The 20,623-nt window shown below is 43.8% G+C and overlaps 3 protein-coding genes across 7 annotated transcripts; 2 read left to right on the top strand and 1 right to left on the bottom strand.

The window, feature by feature from the left end:
• The first annotated feature begins 204 nt into the window (after positions 1 to 204).
• Positions 205 to 2,898, top strand: hao1 (hydroxyacid oxidase (glycolate oxidase) 1). The gene is made up of 9 exons (XM_035752081.2): positions 205 to 482; positions 1,031 to 1,182; positions 1,266 to 1,366; positions 1,457 to 1,611; positions 1,743 to 1,918; positions 2,035 to 2,126; positions 2,202 to 2,360; positions 2,451 to 2,520; positions 2,634 to 2,898. Exons 1-9 carry the CDS (start codon positions 346 to 348, stop codon positions 2,699 to 2,701), a joined length of 1,110 nt encoding a protein of 369 aa, XP_035607974.1. The 5' UTR covers positions 205 to 345; the 3' UTR covers positions 2,702 to 2,898.
• Positions 2,899 to 3,393: 495 nt separating this feature from the next.
• LOC118368205 (cardiolipin synthase (CMP-forming)) lies at positions 3,394 to 14,047 on the bottom strand. Of its 2 annotated transcripts, none has more exons than XM_035752090.2 (5): positions 13,703 to 14,047; positions 4,667 to 4,833; positions 4,184 to 4,257; positions 3,717 to 3,806; positions 3,394 to 3,608 (listed from the first exon to the last, which is right to left on the bottom strand). In XM_035752090.2, exons 2-5 carry the CDS (start codon positions 4,698 to 4,700, stop codon positions 3,522 to 3,524), a joined length of 285 nt encoding a protein of 94 aa, XP_035607983.1. In that variant the 5' UTR covers positions 4,701 to 4,833; positions 13,703 to 14,047; the 3' UTR covers positions 3,394 to 3,521. The 2 variants fall into 2 exon arrangements, with proteins under 2 accessions (XP_035607983.1, XP_035607982.1); XM_035752089.2 differs by lacking the exon at positions 13,703 to 14,047 and adding an exon at positions 5,099 to 5,244.
• LOC118368203 (beta-soluble NSF attachment protein-like) lies at positions 5,852 to 20,013 on the top strand. Of its 4 annotated transcripts, XM_035752082.2 has the most exons (13): positions 5,852 to 5,998; positions 6,740 to 6,790; positions 8,177 to 8,392; positions 14,107 to 14,370; positions 16,100 to 16,182; positions 16,270 to 16,386; positions 16,805 to 16,851; positions 17,077 to 17,154; positions 17,244 to 17,299; positions 17,502 to 17,586; positions 18,200 to 18,304; positions 18,451 to 18,519; positions 18,642 to 20,013. In XM_035752082.2, exons 4-13 carry the CDS (start codon positions 14,273 to 14,275, stop codon positions 18,792 to 18,794), a joined length of 891 nt encoding a protein of 296 aa, XP_035607975.1. In that variant the 5' UTR covers positions 5,852 to 5,998; positions 6,740 to 6,790; positions 8,177 to 8,392; positions 14,107 to 14,272; the 3' UTR covers positions 18,795 to 20,013. The 4 variants fall into 4 exon arrangements, with proteins under 4 accessions (XP_035607975.1, XP_035607976.1, XP_035607977.1 ...); XM_035752083.2 differs by lacking the exon at positions 14,107 to 14,370; XM_035752084.2 differs by lacking the exon at positions 16,805 to 16,851.
• The last annotated feature ends 610 nt before the right edge of the window (positions 20,014 to 20,623 follow it).

The following is a 20,623-nucleotide window of genomic DNA, read 5'->3' as shown; positions in this document are numbered from 1 at the left end:
CTTTTACTGTCTAGTTATGGTTCCCATCTCCTGTCTGTGCTGTGTGGACAGTGCTATCATATATAAGGGTTGTGGGGTGATGGGTCAGGGTTGCTTAAATTAGAGTGCATGTGTGTGTGAGGGAGGGATTGAGTGGGAAGCAGGGCTGTGTAAACTTGGGGTTAATGATTGCTGGTGGTCAGATGATCAGAGAGGAGAGACTTGGGGGTGTCTGTGTGACAGCAGTCAGGGAGGACTGTGTGTGTGGATCAGGTCGTGTTAGAGTTAGTCGGCCTGTATGTGTTATTGCGTGTGTGGATCAAAGTGTGTTAAAGTGTGCATTTGTCTGTTTGTGTGTGTGTAGTCATGTCTGAGAAGTTAGTGTGTGTGGCTGACTATGAGTCTATGGCCAAGAGAGTTCTACCAAAAGCTGTGTTTGACTACTACTGCTCTGGAGCTGACCAGCAAGAGACCTTGGCAGATAACACTGCTGCTTTCTCCAGGTAACTAGCACATACACTTGCCTATGCGGAGTCTCCAGAAAACACTAACATCCCGTTTTCCGGGATACGGTATTTTCAGCCTAACTTCCGTTTCCCCTGAAAAATGGAAGTGGGAACTTCTTACGCCTGCGACGTTAGGTTACACATACACACACTGCTGTTTTCTCCAGGTAACATGAACATGCACGTTCTGTCCTGTAACAACTATTGTAATGTGGAGAATCAAACCTAGTTGTAACATTAAAACCAGACAACAAGGCTTTATACAACACTAGTGTAGAATACTGCATCACACACACTTTACATAAGATCTGCACAGATTATGTTCTCCATCATCTCATAGAATATGTTAGTGAGGTGAGTTAGAAGTGTTTTTGGGATGTTTCAGTGCTGTTCACTGTTTTTTTTGTGGCTGTTTTAGGCAGACAATATCCTAGAAATCCCCACAGTAGTTTAATAATTGACTCACCACCTAACTTCAACTCAAAGTCCTGTTCAACGTCTGACACAGCACTTGTTTACACCAGATCACTTCTCTGTGTGTATAGGTGGCGTTTGTTCCCTAGGGTACTGAGGGATGTGTCCCGCGTGGATCTGAGTGTTAGTGTTTTAGGTCAGCGAATCAGCATGCCTGTGTGTGTCGGGGCAACCGCAATGCAGAGGATGGCCCACCCTGACGGAGAGACGGCCACCGCCAGAGGTACGTATACACACACACACACACACGGCTGCTTCCAGCCTCTTGTGTATACTGTATGTGTGTAATAAAGCTCCATCTCCTAGCAACCAGAGCAGCAGGGACAGGGATGATGCTGAGTTCCTGGGCCACCTCTACCATAGAGGAAGTGAGGTCATCAGCTGGCGACGGCCTGCTCTGGATGCAGGTGGAGTACTACTAGATATAGGTTTTGATTACATCACAGTTTACATCACCAGTCTGGTGAACATCTATGACCTATATATAATCCGCACAGCTGTACATCTACAAGGACCGCGACCTCACCCTGTCATTGGTGCGCCGGGCTGAAGAGGCGGGGTATAAGGCCATCTTTGTTACCGTGGATACGCCCTACCTCGGAAAGAGACGAGACGACGTGCGCAACCGCTTTAAACTCCCCCCTCACCTGAAGTAGGAACCAAAAACACACTCATCACCACACCATATACACAGACACACACACATGCTTCATCAAATAATATATTATTTAAGCTTACCTCTTATTTTAGTGTGTGTGTGTGTGTGTGTGTGCGCGTGTGTAGGATGACTAACTTTGGTTCGGCAGAGCTGGCGTTCTCCAGTGCTGAGGGTTACGGTGAGGACAGTGGGCTGGCTGTCTATGTCGCTCAGGCTATCGACCCTACTCTCTGCTGGGAACACATTGCTTGGCTGAAGAAAAACACACACCTCCCTGTGGTCGTCAAAGGTGTCCTGAGAGGTGACACACAACACACAGTACACGCCACATAATGATAAGGCAGGTTTTAAGTTTCATGGCAGAGTAGTAACATGTCTATACATCTATGGATCTATATCTACCCTTCTTCCCTCCAGCTGAAGATGCGCTAGAAGCACTTATCCACGGTGTAGATGGGATCCTGGTGTCTAACCACGGAGCAAGGCAGCTGGACGGGGTCCCAGCTACGGTGAGGGAGCCCAACACACAAAAACGCTTCAGTAATATTTCACTTCTTGATCTGTGACATATGTTATCTGTGTAGCTGGATGTGCTGTCTGAGGTGGTGTCAGCAGTAGCAGGGAGGTGTGAGGTGTACCTTGACGGAGGGGTGAGGAGGGGGACAGACGTCCTGAAGGCCTTAGCTCTGGGGGCTACCGCTGTCTTCCTCGGACGGCCTGTACTCTGGGGGCTCGCCTGCCAGGTACCACTGTGTGTGTGTGCAGATAAAGGACCATATGTGTTTTTTTTACCTACTGCTAAATATCTAAAACGTCAAAACATGTGTTTGTAGGGGGAGCAGGGTGTCAGTGATGTTCTGGAGCTCATGAGAGATGAGCTACACCTGGCGATGGCCCTGGCAGGTAACCATGGATAATTAACCTACTCCATTTCCTCCTCACATTGCCTTTCCTCATCTACTAATTCTCAACCTCTCCTTCAGAGGTAAAGGTTGAACCTTGTGTTTTGTCTGCAGGATGTTGTTCACTGGCAGAGGTTAACAGATCCCTCGTCAGAAGACCTGAATTCACCTCCAGAATCTGAAGAAGCTGATACACACAAATTGGGTTTGAAGGCACCAGCCATGTAAAACCTGGTTAAATTAATTTAATCAATTATCACTGCTTTTCAATAGTTTCCAAAGCACTACGAATTGGAGGTAAAATACTCATGACTGTCCGAAATGACTATCACCACCTGATGTAATTTGAAGCCTCATTAAATCATGTTTCTTTCCAATATTACTGGTGTTGGGGTTTTACTAGCCTTGCGCTTCCAAATCTCATCTCACTGAAGTCTCGGTTTACGAGATTAGGGTTTGACTAACTCTGCTGTATTGACAAAGTCACCAAACTAGGAGACTGAACTAATGGCAAAATATCTATAGTCAATCTGATAAAACAGCTGAAGTGACTTCAGTAGACCAGCAGGTGTCACTAACAGCTTTGACACTGTAAACCTTTTTGGTAGAATTGGTTGTAATGTTGAAAACCTTGGAAAGCTGTTTCCGCATTACACCCACACGTAACATTTCCCGCCACATACACTCTTGCAGAATCCTGATCCTCTTTACAGAGCATACTAGCAATCTAAACAAGGAGTTAGCCTCTCGCCATGTAAGTTATCAGAGCAGGTTCATGATTTAATCACATTCATCAGATACAAAACTGTCAATCTACCAGGATGGTTCCCATGGCAATACAGGGTTAATAAATACACACGCTCACAAGAGTTCATTTTGGAGTTTTTACACAAGTATGGGTGTGTTCAACTGGCAGACCGGTGGGTGCAGCAAGCGTGTTACGTTGCAACAGTTACTTGGTGTTGCGGAGTTTAGTTGGCGCTGTTGAGTTGCCATGATTACTTAGTGCTGTTGAGCACCGCAAGAGTCTTCATGCCGTAGTGACAGTAGCTGTAGCCTGACACAGTCGTCGTGACCTGTGTGATATACCTGCACACGCAGAAGCAGTATTACCAAAACACACAACAGAAACAATGTACCATTAAGATTTCCAGTGTGTAGTCTGGAGAAACAGACTGGCTATGGTGTGTGTATTACCGTAGGGTCTGCAGGAGCGGACTGTCTGAAGTGAAAGACGGATGAGGCCAACGATGCTGCTACCAGGAAGAGCTGGATCGCTGTGTTCACCTGCATGCACAAACACATGACTAACCAACTAGACAAATGAATGCGGACTGTTGTTTTACTTGTGTATGACGCATGTGTGTATTTCCCCTTATTTTTCTTCCTACATTTTCAGTGGCGGCCACGATTTAAATGCATATAGGGGAAACACCGGTGTGTGTGATGTACAGAGACTTACCTTACTGAGGGTGGTGGGTTTGAGCTGCACTGTAGCAGGGGTTTAAAAACGTACAGACAGACAGATGTAGTATAAACAGAGCAACGCCACAGATCTAACCGTACTGGACACACTCCCATCCATCTCCTTGTTCATGTATTCTGACCGATGGACTAGTGTCCGTGACAGGCCCGAACCAGCCCGCTATGTGTGTATGACTTACAGGAGGGGGGACAGTCTTGTATCTGACGTAGGAAACAGCAGCAATCAGATCGACGTCTCTGACAATCACCAACGCTGTCAGGGGAGGTGAGAACACACAGTCAGAAGAGCACAAAATGAACAACTAATTATTTGGTTCTCTCCCTCTATGGCGATTGTGTGGACATTGATTGGGATTATTAGCACTAAGATGTATTTGGATACTGCAGCCAGGAAGGACTTACATTTCAACACACACAAACACACAGACCTGGGATGAGCTGAGTGTAGGGGAGAAAACACTGATGAGGATCTTATCAGTCAATGGGTCGAGAGCGCTGCCTAACAGACTTCCTACTGGCCCAGTTGCTGGCTATATAACCACCCAGCTACAGAGACAACACACAGGGTTACCAGAGGGTGTAGTGTGTGTGTGTGTGTGTGTGTGTGTGTATAGTGGTGGCAGTGTATGGTTATTGTTTTTATTTCAAATCAAAGCACTTACAAAGTGTGTGCGCAGGCAGGCGTGCATACCACATCAGTAAATCCAGCCAAAGTGAAGAGTCCCAGAGAGAGGTGAAAATGTTGCTCAGTGATCAGGACTCGCAGGACCGGAGCCAGCGTGATTCAACATACACACAGCAGGTTGGGGATGGTCCATGGACTTTCATACTGGAACACACACACAAAATTTAGAGAACATGTTTAGCAACATTCAGTGCAAGACTGTGCATTGTTGATCTGACTGGAGAATGTGTGGTTCTGTCTGCCTTAATTCATGCCATGAAAAGTAAAGTGACAGCATGGGAAACCAGCCCTAAAAGTATAATCTAATATGGCATAATTTTGCCTTCATCTGGGTAACTTCTTTCACAGACAGACAACAATGAATCTGCCAAGACTACCACTTGTTTTACCACATACCCACAACACCTACCAATTATTTAAACTTGAACAGCCCCGGACCAGGATCGGGCACACCAGACCTCACCGGGCACAACCTCAGCCGAGTACGAGAGGGCCTTCGGGTATAAACTAAAGCCGTTTTCGTTACCCTGCATCCAGCGATTAGTATCGGGTGACGCTTTCGGTGGAACCCTTCAGCGCGTGGCCGGTAACCTCTGGGGTCGACCGGATTGGGATATTCGTGTCCTGTGGGGTGTGTAGCTGGGTGACAGAGTATTCTGTTTGAGTCTTTGCAGCCTCTTCAGCTCTGCCCTCACACATACACCGGTCTGCTGCCGCCATGACCCAGTTGACCAACACACACTTCTCATCGCATTACATTAACTAGGTGCCCTCGCGCGCACAAAGTTATCTTTACAAACAGACAACATTGAAAACCGCGAACAAGACGCGACTTAAACTAACCTCATCTACTCCTCTTTACACATATCCTGCTGTTTAACACCTTCGACATTTCATATTTTTATCCGTTTACTTCTTATCCAGCCAGCAACTCTAGCCGATAAATCCATGTTTTCTGCCGTATTCCGAGAGTTTTACGTCGTGTTGGTGGTTGTCACTTCAAAAGAACAGTTATCTCGCTGTGATAGTTTGGGTAATTATAAATCCGAGTATGCAGGAGGTGTAACCAACTAGCTTGATGGTTCAGAATTTCATCTTGTACCCTTCCTACTTTTCTGTGCAAATGTTAACTATTTCACACTCCTGCGCACAAAGCGAGATCCTTGACCAAAAGAAATTTGCGACACAGCTGAACAAACAGCGCCTCTGCGCAGCTGCAAGGAGTCTATTAGGAGCTACTTTATTTTACTAAAATGTTGATAATATTTGTAGCTGATTTATTTTACCACACACAGCCTCGAGTATACAGGTAAATTAATGTCATAAGTGTACAATCATGTCAAATATGAGTTGCGCCTGTCTAATCAGTTTTGTACTTGCAAAAAATATTTGCAAACATGTAACTTTTGACAAATGCAACAACACCAGCAAGGAGGTAGGTAATGTGTGAATAAATACTTGCAAACATGTAACTTGATGTGAGAAAATCCAATAATATTTTGCAACTGGTGAATCAAAACTACATTTGCTTGTGTCGAATCTGTTTTTAGCGACTAACCTGTGCCAAACATTTTGTAAAAATCTGTACTTGTAAGAGTACTTCTTGCTTGTAGAGAAGTTATCTTAATTATATAGCCAGATGTCAATATCGAACCAATGCAAAGATAGACATTTTATTGGCATGCTATGAGCTGCTTTTCCTGAAAATGTCTATCTGATACAGCTATTTGTTCTTCTAGTGCAATGCACATCACATGTGACAGCCACATCATGTAGTCGTGTATCTGCAGACCAGCGAGGAGGAGAAATGTCTACTTTAGGGACATTTTCTAGGAAAAGCATGGACAGATCGAACTATCTATAGTACCATTATTATTTAAAACCACCAGATGCACTTCATCTGTATCAGTGTTACATTTCATATTGTTTTAATCTATTTGTATTGCTATCTGTCTCAAGTTGTACAAATAATCAGCATGAAGAATACTGAATTCTGTTTAATTGTCAAGTGGACTGAATTCTCATTCAAATAATGTTGTGCCTCTTTCAGATCTGCCAAGCACCACTGCTAGCCACACAACCACTGCCTCAGATTGGTTGGGTAAGCTTCTATATAGATGGCCCTGTCCAGAAATGATGGTGTCTCCCAACCCCCTTCTCAGTCCCTAGTAATTATTCTGCAATAGTTTATGCAACACCATCTGGAAACAGAAGATACTGTACAGCACTGGTCACCAACCTTTTCTGAGTCAAGATCACTGAGTCAAAATGCATGCTGAGATCTACCGCTCTAATTTTATTAACATGACTTAAAAAATGTAAGCCTATGCAACATTAACCAATTAAAAACAGTATTGTAGCAATGAGGTTTGTACAGTATGCTATGGGCCCACTACATTATCACCACATACTGGCTTTGCCTGAATTGGGGCGGCAGGTAGTCTAGTGGTTAGTGTTGGGCCAGTAACCGAAAGGTTGCAAGATCAAATCCCCGTGCTGACAAGGTAAAAATCTGTCGTTCTGCCCCTGAAAAAGGCAGTTAACCCACTGTTCCTAGGCCGTCATTGTAAACAAGAATTTGTTCTTCACTGGACTTACCTAGTAAAATACATAAAAAAAATTTAAAAAAATACCTGCCAATGCATTGTTGTTAAGGATATTTTTTTTAATTATATTTAAAAATTTGAGGTAGGCTATATGATCATATATCCATTGTTGTATTACTTGTGAGGCACAGCTGAATGAGCATACATTTAAATCATTTGCTTTTTATTTTACTGGGCTGATGGTGCCTGCATCTGATGGTCAGTCTTAGCAGAGGGAGAGCAGTAGACTGAGGGTCAGCCTCTCAATGTCCCTCCTCTCTCCCTTTCCTCCACTGACACTGACCAAAAAGGGACACAGTGTTCCAACTGATTGTGAAACTCAAGTCGCACTGCATTATTTCTGCCTCATGCACAAATTCATGTTGTTACTCCCTATGACCAGAGAAAGTGAAATATTCCTCAATATAAAAAGAGCCAAGCCTATCAATACACTTTCCTACTCATTACTGCTGCACTGTTTGTTGTAGCGCTGACTGGAAATAGGAAGAATGTGCATTTTATGGCTTATAAGTGTTGACAGTGCTGAGTAAGAACTAAAACAGCAGCTCTTTGCTGTATTCGTTGACAGTCTCTCTCTAATCATGGTTTTAAACGTTTTGAAATCTCTTATCAATTTTGCCGTAGCTTTCTTTTATGCCTGCTACGTTACTGCAGACTTGATCATCTGAGCAATCTGATTGGCCAGCGGTAGCATTGTGCACTTGATTTCCTCTCCAGGCCCACCAGGAAGGCAGAGTTTGTACCTTCAGACACATGAAATTGCAACAGTTTGTCTACCTGGCGCGCAGGGCAGCTGAATTGGCTGCACCTACCACCAACAGAGACAAGAAAATAGGAACACAATGCTTTATCGTTTTTTTTTTTTTTTTTTTTTTTTACAGAAATGTTTGGCAGTCGACCGGTTGACCACTGCTCTACAGGAATGACGGAGTCCAACCAAATCTTCTAGGCTCTGTCCACACATTTCAAGTCTGCGTTGAAACAATGACATATCAATGGCCCAAGACCAGCTCAGTTAATCACTACCATTGTGACAATGAGTCGTCATATTGCTGCATCGAAAGTACATTATACTAAGGGGCGTTAGCAGACAAAATGTAAGTAACTTAATTTATGTCCACGCATACCTGTTTGATCCTACAGCTATTGTATGCTCTAATCATGAACCTATGAACCAGTTACACTGTTAGCACTGAGGCGGTTTGCCCTAGTAGGAAGACCACTTTGTGCAGCTCACCCTGCACTATGAAGTTTACTTCTGATAAGCTTCCCAGTAAAGCATTAACATACGCAGCCTGAGAAACAAGGTCCATGAAGTCAATAACTTGCTTGTAACCGATGACAATCATATTCTGACTATCTCTGCAACTCACTTCGATAATACACTTAGGTTGGAGTCATTAAAACTTGTTTTTCAACCACTCTACAAATTTCTTGTTAACAAACTATAGTTTTGGCAAGTCGGTTAGGACATCTACTTTGTGCATGATACAAGTAATTTTTCCAACAATTGTTTACTGACAGATTATTTCACTGTATCACAATTCCAGTGGGTCAGATGTTTACATACACTAAGTTGACTGCCTTTAAACAGCTTGGAAAATTCCAGAAAATAATGTCATGGCTTTAGAAGCTTCTGATAGGCTAATTGACATCATTTGAGTCAATTGGAGATGTACCTGTGGATGTATTTCAAGGCCTACCTTCAAACTCAGTGCCTCTTTGCTTGACATCATGGGAAAATCAAATGGAATCAGCCAAGACCTCAGAAAAATAATTGTAGACCTCCACAAGTCTGGTTCATCCTTGGGAGCAATTTCCGTACACTTGAAGGTACCACATTCATCTGTACAAACAATAGTATGCAAGTATAAACACCATGGGACCACGCAGCTGTCATACCGCTCAGAAAGGAGACGTGTTCTGTCTCCTAGAGATTAATGTATTTTGGTGCGAAAATTGCAAATCAATCCCAGATCAAAAGCAAAGGACCGTGTGAAGTTGCTGGAGGAAACGGGTACAAATGTATCTATATCCACAGTAAAACAAGTCTTATATCGACATAACCTGAGAGGCCGCTCAGCCAGGAAGAAACCACTGCTCCGAAACCGCCATTAAAAAAGACTACGGTTTGCAACTGCACATGGGGATAAAGATTGTGCTTTTTGGAGAAATGTCCTCTGGTCTGATGAAACAAAAATAGAAGTGTTTGGCCATAATGACCATCGTTATGTTTGGAGGAAATGGGGGAGGCTTGCAAGCCAAAGAACACCATCCCATCCGTGAAGTGTTGTGTGGGTGCTTTGCTACAGGAGGGACTGGTGCAGTTCACAAAATAGATGGCGTCAGGAGGGAGGAAAAGTATGTGGATATATTGAAGCAACATCTCAAGACATCAGTCAGGAAGTTCAAGATTGGAAGACCCATTTGCGACCAAATGGACAATGACCCCAAGCATACTTCCAAAGTTGTGGCAAAATGGTTTAAGGACAACAAAGTCAAGGTATTGGAGTGGCCATCAAAGCCCTGACCTCAATCCTATACAAAACTTGTGGGCAGAACTGATAAAGCGTGTGTTAGCAAGGAGGCCTACAAACCTGACTCTGTTACACCAGCTCTGTCAGGAGGAATGGGCCAAAATTCACCCAACTTATTGTGGAAAGCTACCTGAAACGCTTGACCCAAGTTAAACAATTTAAAGGCAATGCTACCAAATACTAATTGAGTGCATGTAAACTGACACACTGGGAATGAGATGAAAGAAATAAAAGCCAAAATAAATAATTCTCTACTATTATCCTGAAATGTCACATTCTTAAAATAAAGTGGTGATCCTAACTGACCTAAGACAGGACCTTTTTACTAGGATTAAATGTCAGGAATTGTGAAACTATGTTTAAATGTATTTGGCTAAGGTGTATGTAAACTTCTGACTTCAACTGTACCTTTGATAATAGTGGTAGCAATACATGGTTATAACATTTACCGAAAAGACAAATGCCAACGAAGGCGGTGTTGTGGTCTATATAAAGAACCACATTCCTATAAAGCTTAGAGACAATCTAATGTTAAATACTGTTGAAGTAATATGGCTACAGGTTTATTTACCTCACCTAAAGCCCATTCTTGTGGAAAGCTGCTATAGACCACCAAGTGCTACATTATCACGTACAATATTCATCAACATATGAATCACTACAAAACTTATTGTATGACCTCTTATACACTATATTAGGTCCAGACTTCATAACTTTGGTTTTCCTAGATATTGCTATTATATTGTGATCACTACAGCCTATGGATTTGGATACTGCTTTAAAGCAATTTTGATGATTTCATTCCTGTGCTGTTTGTAACTACCCTGGTAGGTTGACTGACAACCTGAACCAGATTGCAGGCACTGGTTACAGTTTGACGTTTTTTCTTGAGTGGGCAGATTGATGAGAGCCAGTCAATATTTAAATCACCCAGAAAACATACTTATCACATACATTATCAAGCATTTCACACATTATCCAGGGCTTTACAGCCCCTGCTAAAATGTAGATAAATAGTTACTTGTCTAACAGAACACAGAGGGTGTTCTTTAACGGAAGCCTCTCCAACATAATCCAGGTAGAATCAGGAATTCCCCAGGGTAGCTGTTTAGGCCACTTGTTTTTTTTATATCTACTAACGTCATGCCAGTGTGTCTGTATGTATGTGGATGACTCAGCACTATACACATCAGCGACTGAAATGACTGCAACACTTAGAGCTGCAGTTAGTTTCAGAACGGGTAGCAAAGAGTAAGTTAGTCCTAAATATTTCCAAAACTAAAAGCATTGTATTTGGGACAAATGATTCACTAAACCCTAAACCTCAACTACATCTCTTTAATGAATAATGTGGAAATTGAGCAAATTGAGATTACTAAGCTGATTGGAGTAACCCTGTCTTGTAAACTGTCATGGTCAACCTTCTTAACGCTGCTCTACCTTCTTAACAACACTATCAACAAGGCAGGTCCTACAGGCCCTGGTTTTGTCACACTTAGACTACTGTTCAGTAGTGTGGTCAGGTGCCACAGAGGGACTTGGGGAAAATTGCAGTTGGCTCAAAACAGGGCAACACAGATAGCTCTCCGTGTACTTTTAAGGGCCAACATTAATGACATTCATGGATCAAAGTGGAAGAGAGATTGACTTCATCCTTAAGAGGTGTTGACAAGCTGAATGTACACCCACAAGACATGCCACCAGAGGTCTCTTCACAGTCCCAAAGTCGAGAACAGACTATAGGAGGTGCACAGTAATACATATAGCCATGACTACATGGAACTCTATTCCACATCAGGTAACTGATGCAAGCAGTAGAATAAGATTTAAAACGCAGGTAAAAATACACATTATGGGTTCTGTGAGGAGACACACACAAAGGTACAGACACATGCATACGCACACACTGTGATATTGTTGTATGGTGGTGTAGGGATGTTCTATGATGTACTGTTTTATCTTTAGCTCATTCAGTACAAACATAGTTCCCTGTTTTATCTGTAATGTGGGTGCTTTGGTGTGTTCGGACCTGGCAAATACTGCTCCCTGGCAAATACAAATGTAATAGTTTAGGTCAAACCGTTCAGACGCTACAGAATTTTTTTGTGAGACGACTGAGATGTCTCATGGTCTGACAAACATCACTATCTCCTTTCACAGCAGGTGATTGAGACGCATCCAATGCAAAAAAAAACATCTCTAGCTTAAACTGACCGATTTTAATGGGGATTTCTTTGTTATGTAACTTAGATAATCATCTCTAGGGTGTTAACTGTGTGTCATCCTGGCAGACTTGGACAGTTCCTGTGTTAGTAACAGTGTCTCCAGGGACAGCACTGGTCGGGTGACACGCCACCATCCAGAGGGATCCGCCCCGCCCCCCTCTGCTCTCCTCCAATAATCTCCTGGACCACCATGGGAAATAAGAGTTTGCATACAGCCTCAGCCCCCCCTAAACTCTTTCCCCTAGCCCATACACCCAAGAAACCTCTGGAGCTCTAAATTGAATTGTATAGACATATACAATATAAGCATGATAAATAATAGTGTAGCTACTTGATATTATGCCAGTCCAGTGAGGGTGAGACGGGAGCTGTTGGGAATGAAGGAACGACTACGACACCTGGCTGCACGCACTGAGGAAACACACAGCCTGGGGTTCAATCCAATGTCGACTGTGGTGAAAGTGAATGTGTGTGTTGTACCTTGGTGGGCATGGTGAACTTGCCGTGTGGTAGGGTGAGTATGATGTTGCTGACACAGACCACGGTCCCCCTCACACACACCAACCGACCAAACACACTCACCCGCAGGGTCCTCAGGGCTGTCAATGACTCATGATTATACAACCTGAAACAGACACAGTTAGGGACAAACACATATTTCTAATAGCTGAGTCAGAGAGAGACCATAACTGTTGTGTGTTTTACCTGGAACTGAGGTATGTTAATGATGGGTGTGGCCCCGCCGGGAAGCCCTTCCCCCTGTAACCCATGTCTCTCCAAGTCCTCCGTCAAAACTGACACACACACACACATTAAAATACATAGACACACATACCTTCAGTGACGTGTGTGTACCTGGTGTATGGCGAGTTCCAGACAGTTAAGGGTGGTTTCTGGTTGTTCTCTTAGCTGATTGGTCCGGCAGAGCCATACAAACCTCCTTATCCTCAACCAGACGCTTATAGTCCACCAACACACTGCCCTGATGCTCAAACTCATCCCACACACACTAAGTTCACCCTCTCACCAAAGGCTACTATTTTCAGAGCTGAAAATTATGTCTTCAGACTGTTTTTGACATATTTGTCAATGGTGTATCTGTGAGGTGAAGTACTGTTCAAACACTTTGATCTTCTCCATATATGGAGAACTCTGTATGAAACCTTCACACAGGAAACGCACACGCAGTGTGTATGTACAAAGACACACCTACATTCAATGAAGTAGAGGGCCCAGCCTTTATAAGGACAGAGTCTGTCCAGAGTGGTCTGAGACACCACAGACACAGGCAAACAGAGCAAGAGATGCTCTGTTTACCAATCACCCCTGCCTTCACAGGTATCCACCATGTTGTCAGTGCTGTCCCAAAACCAAGGGCTCACTTGGACATCATTGAGGGATTAGGGGATATTTCGAGGCTGGTTAGAGACTAGTATTACCGACACTTACCGCAGACTAACTGTGTGTGTCTGACCCATACCTCTTTGAGCACTGGGGGAGGCCGTGCGTTTCCACTCTAGCTATCAAACTCACAATTTATGCTGAAAAGTTAACGTTACCACTTAGCTAGAATTAGCTACCTCGCCCGCTACTAGAAGAACAGCTAACGTAAGGTAGTCATTGGAAGACGAACGTTGCTGCTCACCCGAGTTTCTTGTTGGGGAAGCGAACGTGACTTCTCTGAAGACAAACTTTAAAGATGAATGGATATTCTTTGGTTATGCTGCTTTAATAATGAGCTATATTGAAAATGTAATAGCTAGCAAACAATAGTAGTTAACACAACGACAGTTTCTGTTGATGACTCTGTTTATGTTTTCAACTTTGGAGCCATTTGGAGCAACTTCCGCATCGCTTCGCTGCAGTATTTTTCAGATGAACCTCTCAAGTCTCAAATGCATAAAACATACTTTGCAGAGTTTTGTTTTCAGTCTTGTATTTTGAAACGCTATATAGTGCACTTGTTATGGTAGACAAAATATATATAAATGCAGTATGATTCTTACAAATAAGTCGTGCTGGAGTCAAACTTGTTGAAATGTTCTCCAGATCGATAGGTGGCGGTAATGCACCAAGAGGGAATCAATAGATAAAGTCATACGACGGATGAGGACTCTCATCAGCACCATCTCTCGGAATCCATTCCCAGCTGAACGGATTCTGCGGAATATTTCTTTTTTACCTTGTGGACGACACACACACAGCCCAAACAGCGATGGATACCTCCGGAAAAGAGAAGGAGGCCATGCAGCTGATGGCCGAAGCAGACAAGAAGGTCAAGTCCTCCGGCTCGTTCTTGGGAGGGATGTTCGGGTGAGATGAGATGCCCTGGTTCTCATGTAGCCTACCGAGTCAGTACACACACGAGCGCAGATTCACTATTGCTGCATCACGGCAAGGGGATGTGTCGATTTTTCTTGACATTGGACACAACACATCGCGAGTGTATTGGTTAGCTGTATGATGGTTAGGCCTATATTAATGTAATTATTATACGTATAATTTTGCAAAAGTGAGGGGGAGGATGACGGTCCTGTTTGTCGCAGTCAGGCCTCAGGGAAAGATGTGCTGTGCTCAGGTCTTCTGACAACATGTATCATTTAACCACCGGGGTTGTTGCATTATTATTATTTTTGCCCCCAATTGGTCGTTAGGGTCTTGTCCTATCGCTGCAACTCCCTTACGGACTCGGGAGAGGCGAAGGTCGAGAGCCATGCGTCCTCTAATAGTGCAAAACACGACCTGCCAAGACTCACTGCTTCTTGACACACTGCTCGCTTAACCCGGAAGCCAGCCGCACCAATGTGTGGGTGGAAACACCTCCTGGCGACCATATCAGCGTGCGTGCGCGGGACAGTGACATCCCGGCCGGCTTTATCGGACTCCTGGTTGCTGCGACACAGCCCGGTTTCGAACCCGGATCTGTAGCGAACCGCTGCGCCACCCGGCCCGGGTTGTTGCTCATTAATGACAACAGTAGGGTGCTTATTGGTAGTGGCCCATAATATATTCTGCAGAACAGACATGGCTCTCTGACATGTAGAGTAGGCCAGCTCTATTCATGAGATATTAAATATACTGAACAAAAATATAAACGCAACATGTAAAGTCTTGGTCCCATTTTTAATAAAAGGTCACAGACATTTTCTATACCCACAGAAGGCATATTTCTCTGAAATTTTGTGCACAAATTAGTTTACATCCCTGCTAGTGAGCATTTAATTTCTAATTTCCCAAGATAATCCATCCACCTGACCAGTGTGGCATGTCAAGAATCAGATTAAACAGCATGATCATTACACCGGTGCACCTTGTGCTGGGGACAATAAAAAGCCACTCTAAAATGTGCAGTTTTGTCTCACAACACGATGCCACAGATGTCACAAGTTTTAAGGGGGTGTGCAATTGGCATGCTGACTGCAGGGATGTCCATAATAGCTGTTGCCAGATAATTTAATGTTAATTTCTCTACCATAAGCCTTCTCCAACGTCATTTTAGAGAATTTGGCAGTTCATCAACCGGCCTCACAACCGCAGACTTATGTGTGACCACGCCAGCCCAGGACCTCCACATATGGGTTCTTCAACTGCGGGATCATCTGAGGAGGGGAAGGGGGGTGCTGAGGAGTATTTCTGTCTCTAATAAAGCTCTTTTGTGGGAAAAAACTAATTCTGATTGGCTGGGCCTGGCTCCCCAGTGGGTGGACCTGGCGCCCAAGTGGCTGGGCCTATGCCTTATCAGGCCCACCCATGGCTGCGCCCCTGCCCAGTGATGTGAAATCTATGGATTAGGACCTAATTCATTTATTTCAATTGACTGATTTTCTTCTATGAAGTGTAACTCAGTAAAATCTTTGAAATTGTTGCGTGTTGCATTTATATTTTTGTTCAGTATAGATTATCTTCAGTAGACAACGTTCAGTTTGCATCCTCCTGAATGAGACCCACTAGACAAAAACACATTTTCTGATGGTGTCCAGGTCTAGAACTCATATACCTTACAGTGTTGTTAAACGTTTGTGTGAATATCTGTGTATTTCAGGGGAAGTCACCACAAAGTAGAAGATGCATGTGAGATGTACGCCAGAGCAGCCAACATGTTCAAGATGGCCAAGAACTGGACCGGTGGGTCACTCACACACACACACACACACAGCTGAAATACTACATACATTCCATAGATATGATCATTATGTGTTTGTGTGTGTGTAGCTGCTGGTAATGCGTTCTGTCAGGGGGCCCGGCTCCACATGCAGCTGCAGAATAAACTGGACTCAGCCACCAGCTTCGTCGACGCAGGGAACGCTTACAAGAAGGCTGATCCTCAGGGTAGGAACACACTCCAACATTACATACTAGACTATTTATTTATTTTACCTTTATTTAAGGTAAGTGAGTTAAGAACAAATTCTTATTTTCAATTACAGCCTAGGAACAGTGGGTTAACCGCCTTATTCAGGGGCAGAACAACAGATCTTTACCTTGTCAGCTCAGGGATTTGATCGTGCAACCTTTCAGTTACTGGCCCAACGCTCTAACCACCTGCCGCCCCAGAGGGCAAATCCTCCCTAATAGTAGTCCCTACAAGTACATACTGTATGTTTCTGTCTGTGTTCTTTCTTTTTCACTCTCTCTGGTAGGAAAACCTAACCTCTCTTACTCCCTGCTCTCTTTCTCTATCTCTCTGCCCCCTTTCTTTTTCTCTTTCCCCTTCTTTCACTCCTCCCTCTCCCCATCTCTCCTTTAGAGGCTATCAACTGTATAAATGCAGCCATCGATATTTACACTGACATGGTAAGCCTGGTCCAACCCTTGAGCCCTGACCTCTAATTCCTAACCTGTGACCGCTAACCATACCACTGTCATCTTAACCTGCTTCACCCATTTCTATGTGCAATAGTGCATGTACTGTGTGTGAGGGGGCTTTGTTTTCCAGCCATCATTGGCTGATACCAACCGATTTGAAGGCTGATACAATCTAATGATTATGTATCAGTGTTGTCCACATGTGTATTACAGGGTAGGTTTACTATCGCAGCCAAACATCACATCACCATCGCAGAGGTGTACGAGTCTGAGCTGGTGGACATAGAGAAGGTATGGAACACGCGCACACACACACACACACTCACTCACATCTAACTCCTTATGAACAATACTTTACGTGTGTGTCTCCTGTTGCCCAGGCAATCGCCCACTATGAGCAGGCAGCCGATTATTATAAAGGGGAGGAGTCCAACAGGTGAGTATCCAGTGTTCTGTAGTATAAATTAATACTATACTATTCAGTTATGCTACACTCTACTACACCCAAATGCTTTTGTATTATACTACTCTTGTACTATTTATCACAGAGGTTAGGGTTCAGTGGGAGTCGTCATGAGGGGTTCCACAGAGCTCTATACTAGGACCTATGCTGTTCCTTATGTTTCTCTCTCTCTCAGTTCTGCTAACAAGTGTCTGCTGAAAGTGGGCCACTACAGCGCTCAGCTGGAGCAGTATCCGAAAGCCATTGAGATCTACGAGCAGGTGTGTATGTGTCTGCTATGCATGCATTTATTTGATTTTTTTTACCCCCTTTTTCTCCCCAAATTCGTTGTATCCAATTGTTAGTCATTACTGTCTTGTCTCATCGCTACAACTCCCGAACTGGGGTTGTTGCTTCTTCTTTTTTTACCCCAATTGGTAGTTACGGTCTTGTCTTATCGCTGCAACTCCCTTACGGACTTGGGAGAGACGAAGGTCGAGAGCCATGCATCCTCCGAAACACAACCCAACCAAGCCGCACTGCTTCTTAACACAGCACGCATCCAACCCGGAAGCCAGCCGCACCAATGTGTCGGAGGAAACACCGTACGCCTAGCGACCTGGTCAACGTGCATTGCACCCGGCCCGCCACAGGAGTCACTAGTGCGCGATGAGACAAGGATATCCCTACCGGCCAAACCCTCCCTAATCCAGACGACGCTAGGCCAATTGTGCATCGACCCATTGACCTCCCGGTCAGGGCCGGCTGCGACAGAGCCTGGGCTCGAACCCAGAGTCTCTGCGATACATTGCATTAGACCACTGCACCACCCGGGAGGTGCATGAAATGTGAACAGCGCTCTTTGAGTAATGTAATGGTGTGTGTGTGTGTCAGGTGGCCACCAATACTATGGACAACCCCCTGCTGAAGTATAATGCCAAAGAGTACTTCTTCAAAGCCTCCCTCTGTCACTTCATTGTGGACGAACTCAACGCAAAGGTATTATTATCATTATTAATGGTAGTAGTTGTCTGTTTTAAAACAAGAGACACAGAGTAGACATATATCATTCAGATAATACAACTGAACCAAGAGAGTACCTGTCAATTATTAGTGATTACAAGTGTGTGTGTGTGTTTTTACAGCTGGCCATAGAGAAGTATGAGGAGATGTTTCCTGCTTTCGCAGACTCCAGAGAGTGCAAGCTGCTGAAGGTAGACATGATGAGCGCCTTTGTGTGTGTGTGTGTTAACGGACTTCACATTGCTTGTTTACCAGCATAGCTTCCTTCTTCACAAGCCCACACCCATCTCCCTCCCCCTCTCTGTCTCTGTAGAAGTTACTGGATGCCCATGAGGAGCAGAACTGTGAGGCGTTTACTGAAGCTGTTAAAGAATTTGACTCCATCTCTCGTCTGGACCAATGGCTCACCACCATGCTGCTCCGTATCAAGAAGACCATCCAGGGAGATGCTGGAGATCTCAAATAAAGAGAAAAGAGGGGTGGGTTGGGGGGAGGGATACAGGAGTGAGGGATAGAGAAAGATATGGGTAGGGAGAGAGGATGGAGAGATGAAAGGGATGGAGGAGAGATATAGGGTTAGGTCAGTGGTGTGAAGGGAGGCAGGTCTTTATGTGTTTCATGTGTTCAGTGTAAAGAACTCCATGACTCTGTAGTTCATCGTGTCTTACCATATCTCCCCTCAGACTCACACACTGTCAAAAACCTTAGCTGTTTCAACTTTACAAGTAGGAGTTACCCAGGAGTTGAAAAACCAGTTGACAAATTATTAGATACATAATAGTATAAATGTTTATACAACTTGATCTTTTAGTTAAGTAGGGTACTCTTACACTCATGTTTTTAATGTGAATCAGTACACTTTTTTTTTTACAGTGTATGACACACTTAACCTTCCTAACGTCTCCACTGAATATCTTCCCTTGATTGGACCTGTACAGGTTCATGTTTTAACGTGTAGGGCTATACAGACAGTGTATGTAAAGCTCGTGTGTGTGTGTGCGTTCAATGTATCACATTGAAGCCAATATATCTGTGACAGTGCTTGTTGTAGTTGTTTTGTGTGTGTGTGTATATGTATATGTTTGTGTGTGTACGCATGTGTGTGAGCGATAGAGAGAAACCAAAGGGAATGAACACTTGTTCTGTGGGTGACATAACGGTGTGTTAATAGTTCTTGTCAAATCAGAGTCCTCTGTTATAAAAGTGTTTCTATTGATTATTCTCCTATGAAAATATGTATATATGTTTGAACCCTTTACTTTCCTCTCCTCTTGCCCTTCCCTCATATCACAACACTACTCCCTACACACTTCTCCCCTCACCCCTAGACAATCATCCTAGCCCCTACACACTTCCCTTAACCCCTGGACCCTTATGCACTACCTCGTAGACATGTCCCCTAGCCCGTTAGACACTAGTGATCTGAAAGAAATTGGATAGGTATAAGCACACATTCAATTCTATCAGATCGACACAGGTGTTAGGAGTCAGAGGTTAGGGGAAGTGTCTGTGTTGTAGTGTGTTGCTGTGTTGTGCTTTTGTGCTGTGTGTGTATTCCTCTCAGCATGTTGCCATGGTAATGATGTGTGTGTTCAGTGTTATTGTCAAAAAAGGTTAACTCAATGTATCACTATGTTCATTATCCAGTGCATAATGTACAAAAAAATAAAACTTCAACAAACTTGCATTTGCTGCCTTGTGTGTGTGAGATAGAGAGATGGATCTATGTAAGGGATAATCAACGAGGAGCTATGCATTATATGGAAAATAATGAACAACGTGGAAGGTGTGTTCCACGACACGCTAGCAGAGTAGCCTATATAAACGAGCTGGTGTGCAAGGTCTGTGGATTACAATATATAAAGTTATTTATTTTGTAAAACTAGAAGAGGAAGCCAACTATTGAGATGGAAAAGAGATGAAAGAAGGCAAGGGAGCACCATCACGTGTTTTCTCTCCTCGTCTCCAAACTCCAGCCTTTTCCCCCTCATCTCCTCTTCTTACTGCATGTGCCACCAAGTTCAACAGAAACAGGACAGTTGATGCTCATGTACAATAGGCCTGTGTTTGTTTGTAGGCTGTGCTAACACCATAATGCAGATCTTGTCTTACTGGTTTCATATAGGGCCTCAACAGTATCCCTGTATTCCAGGTGTTCTATAATATAGGCTAATATTGTAGAATATGTATGACCTCTCAACAGTGTTTCTGTGTTCTAGGTGCTTCCTGTCTCACGGTAGGTTCTGTGTTCATGCTACAGCCTGCCCCCCTCTTCCCACGTTCCTATGGGAACCC

Source organism: Oncorhynchus keta, chromosome 35, assembly GCF_023373465.1.
Source record: "Oncorhynchus keta strain PuntledgeMale-10-30-2019 chromosome 35, Oket_V2, whole genome shotgun sequence".
NCBI classification, from domain to species: Eukaryota; Metazoa; Chordata; class Actinopteri; order Salmoniformes; family Salmonidae; genus Oncorhynchus; species Oncorhynchus keta.
Note: the sequence above shows the minus strand (reverse complement) of the source record. Positions and strands in the feature narration are given on the sequence as shown.

Bases quoted from the DNA above. Each gene is read 5' to 3' on its own strand.
- hao1 (XM_035752081.2), top strand. From the start codon at position 346: ATGTCTGAGAAGTTAGTGTGTGTGGCTGACTATGAGTCTATGGCCAAG. The intron at 1,183-1,265 runs GTACGTATACAC...TCCATCTCCTAG, and splicing joins AGAGACGGCCACCGCCAGAG to CAACCAGAGCAGCAGGGACA. The intron at 1,919-2,034 runs GTGACACACAAC...TCTTCCCTCCAG, and splicing joins CGTCAAAGGTGTCCTGAGAG to CTGAAGATGCGCTAGAAGCA.
- LOC118368205 (XM_035752090.2), bottom strand. From the start codon at position 4,700: ATGTGGTATGCACGCCTGCCTGCGCACACACTTT. The intron at 3,807-4,183 runs GTAAGTCATACA...TTGTGCATGCAG, and splicing joins ACAAGACTGTCCCCCCTCCT to GTGAACACAGCGATCCAGCT. The intron at 3,609-3,716 runs GTAATACACACA...CTGCGTGTGCAG, and splicing joins CCGCTCCTGCAGACCCTACG to GTATATCACACAGGTCACGA.
- LOC118368203 (XM_035752082.2), top strand. From the start codon at position 14,273: ATGGATACCTCCGGAAAAGAGAAGGAGGCCATGCAGCTGATGGCCGAA. The intron at 16,852-17,076 runs GTAAGCCTGGTC...TGTGTATTACAG, and splicing joins TCGATATTTACACTGACATG to GGTAGGTTTACTATCGCAGC. The intron at 17,155-17,243 runs GTATGGAACACG...CCTGTTGCCCAG, and splicing joins AGCTGGTGGACATAGAGAAG to GCAATCGCCCACTATGAGCA.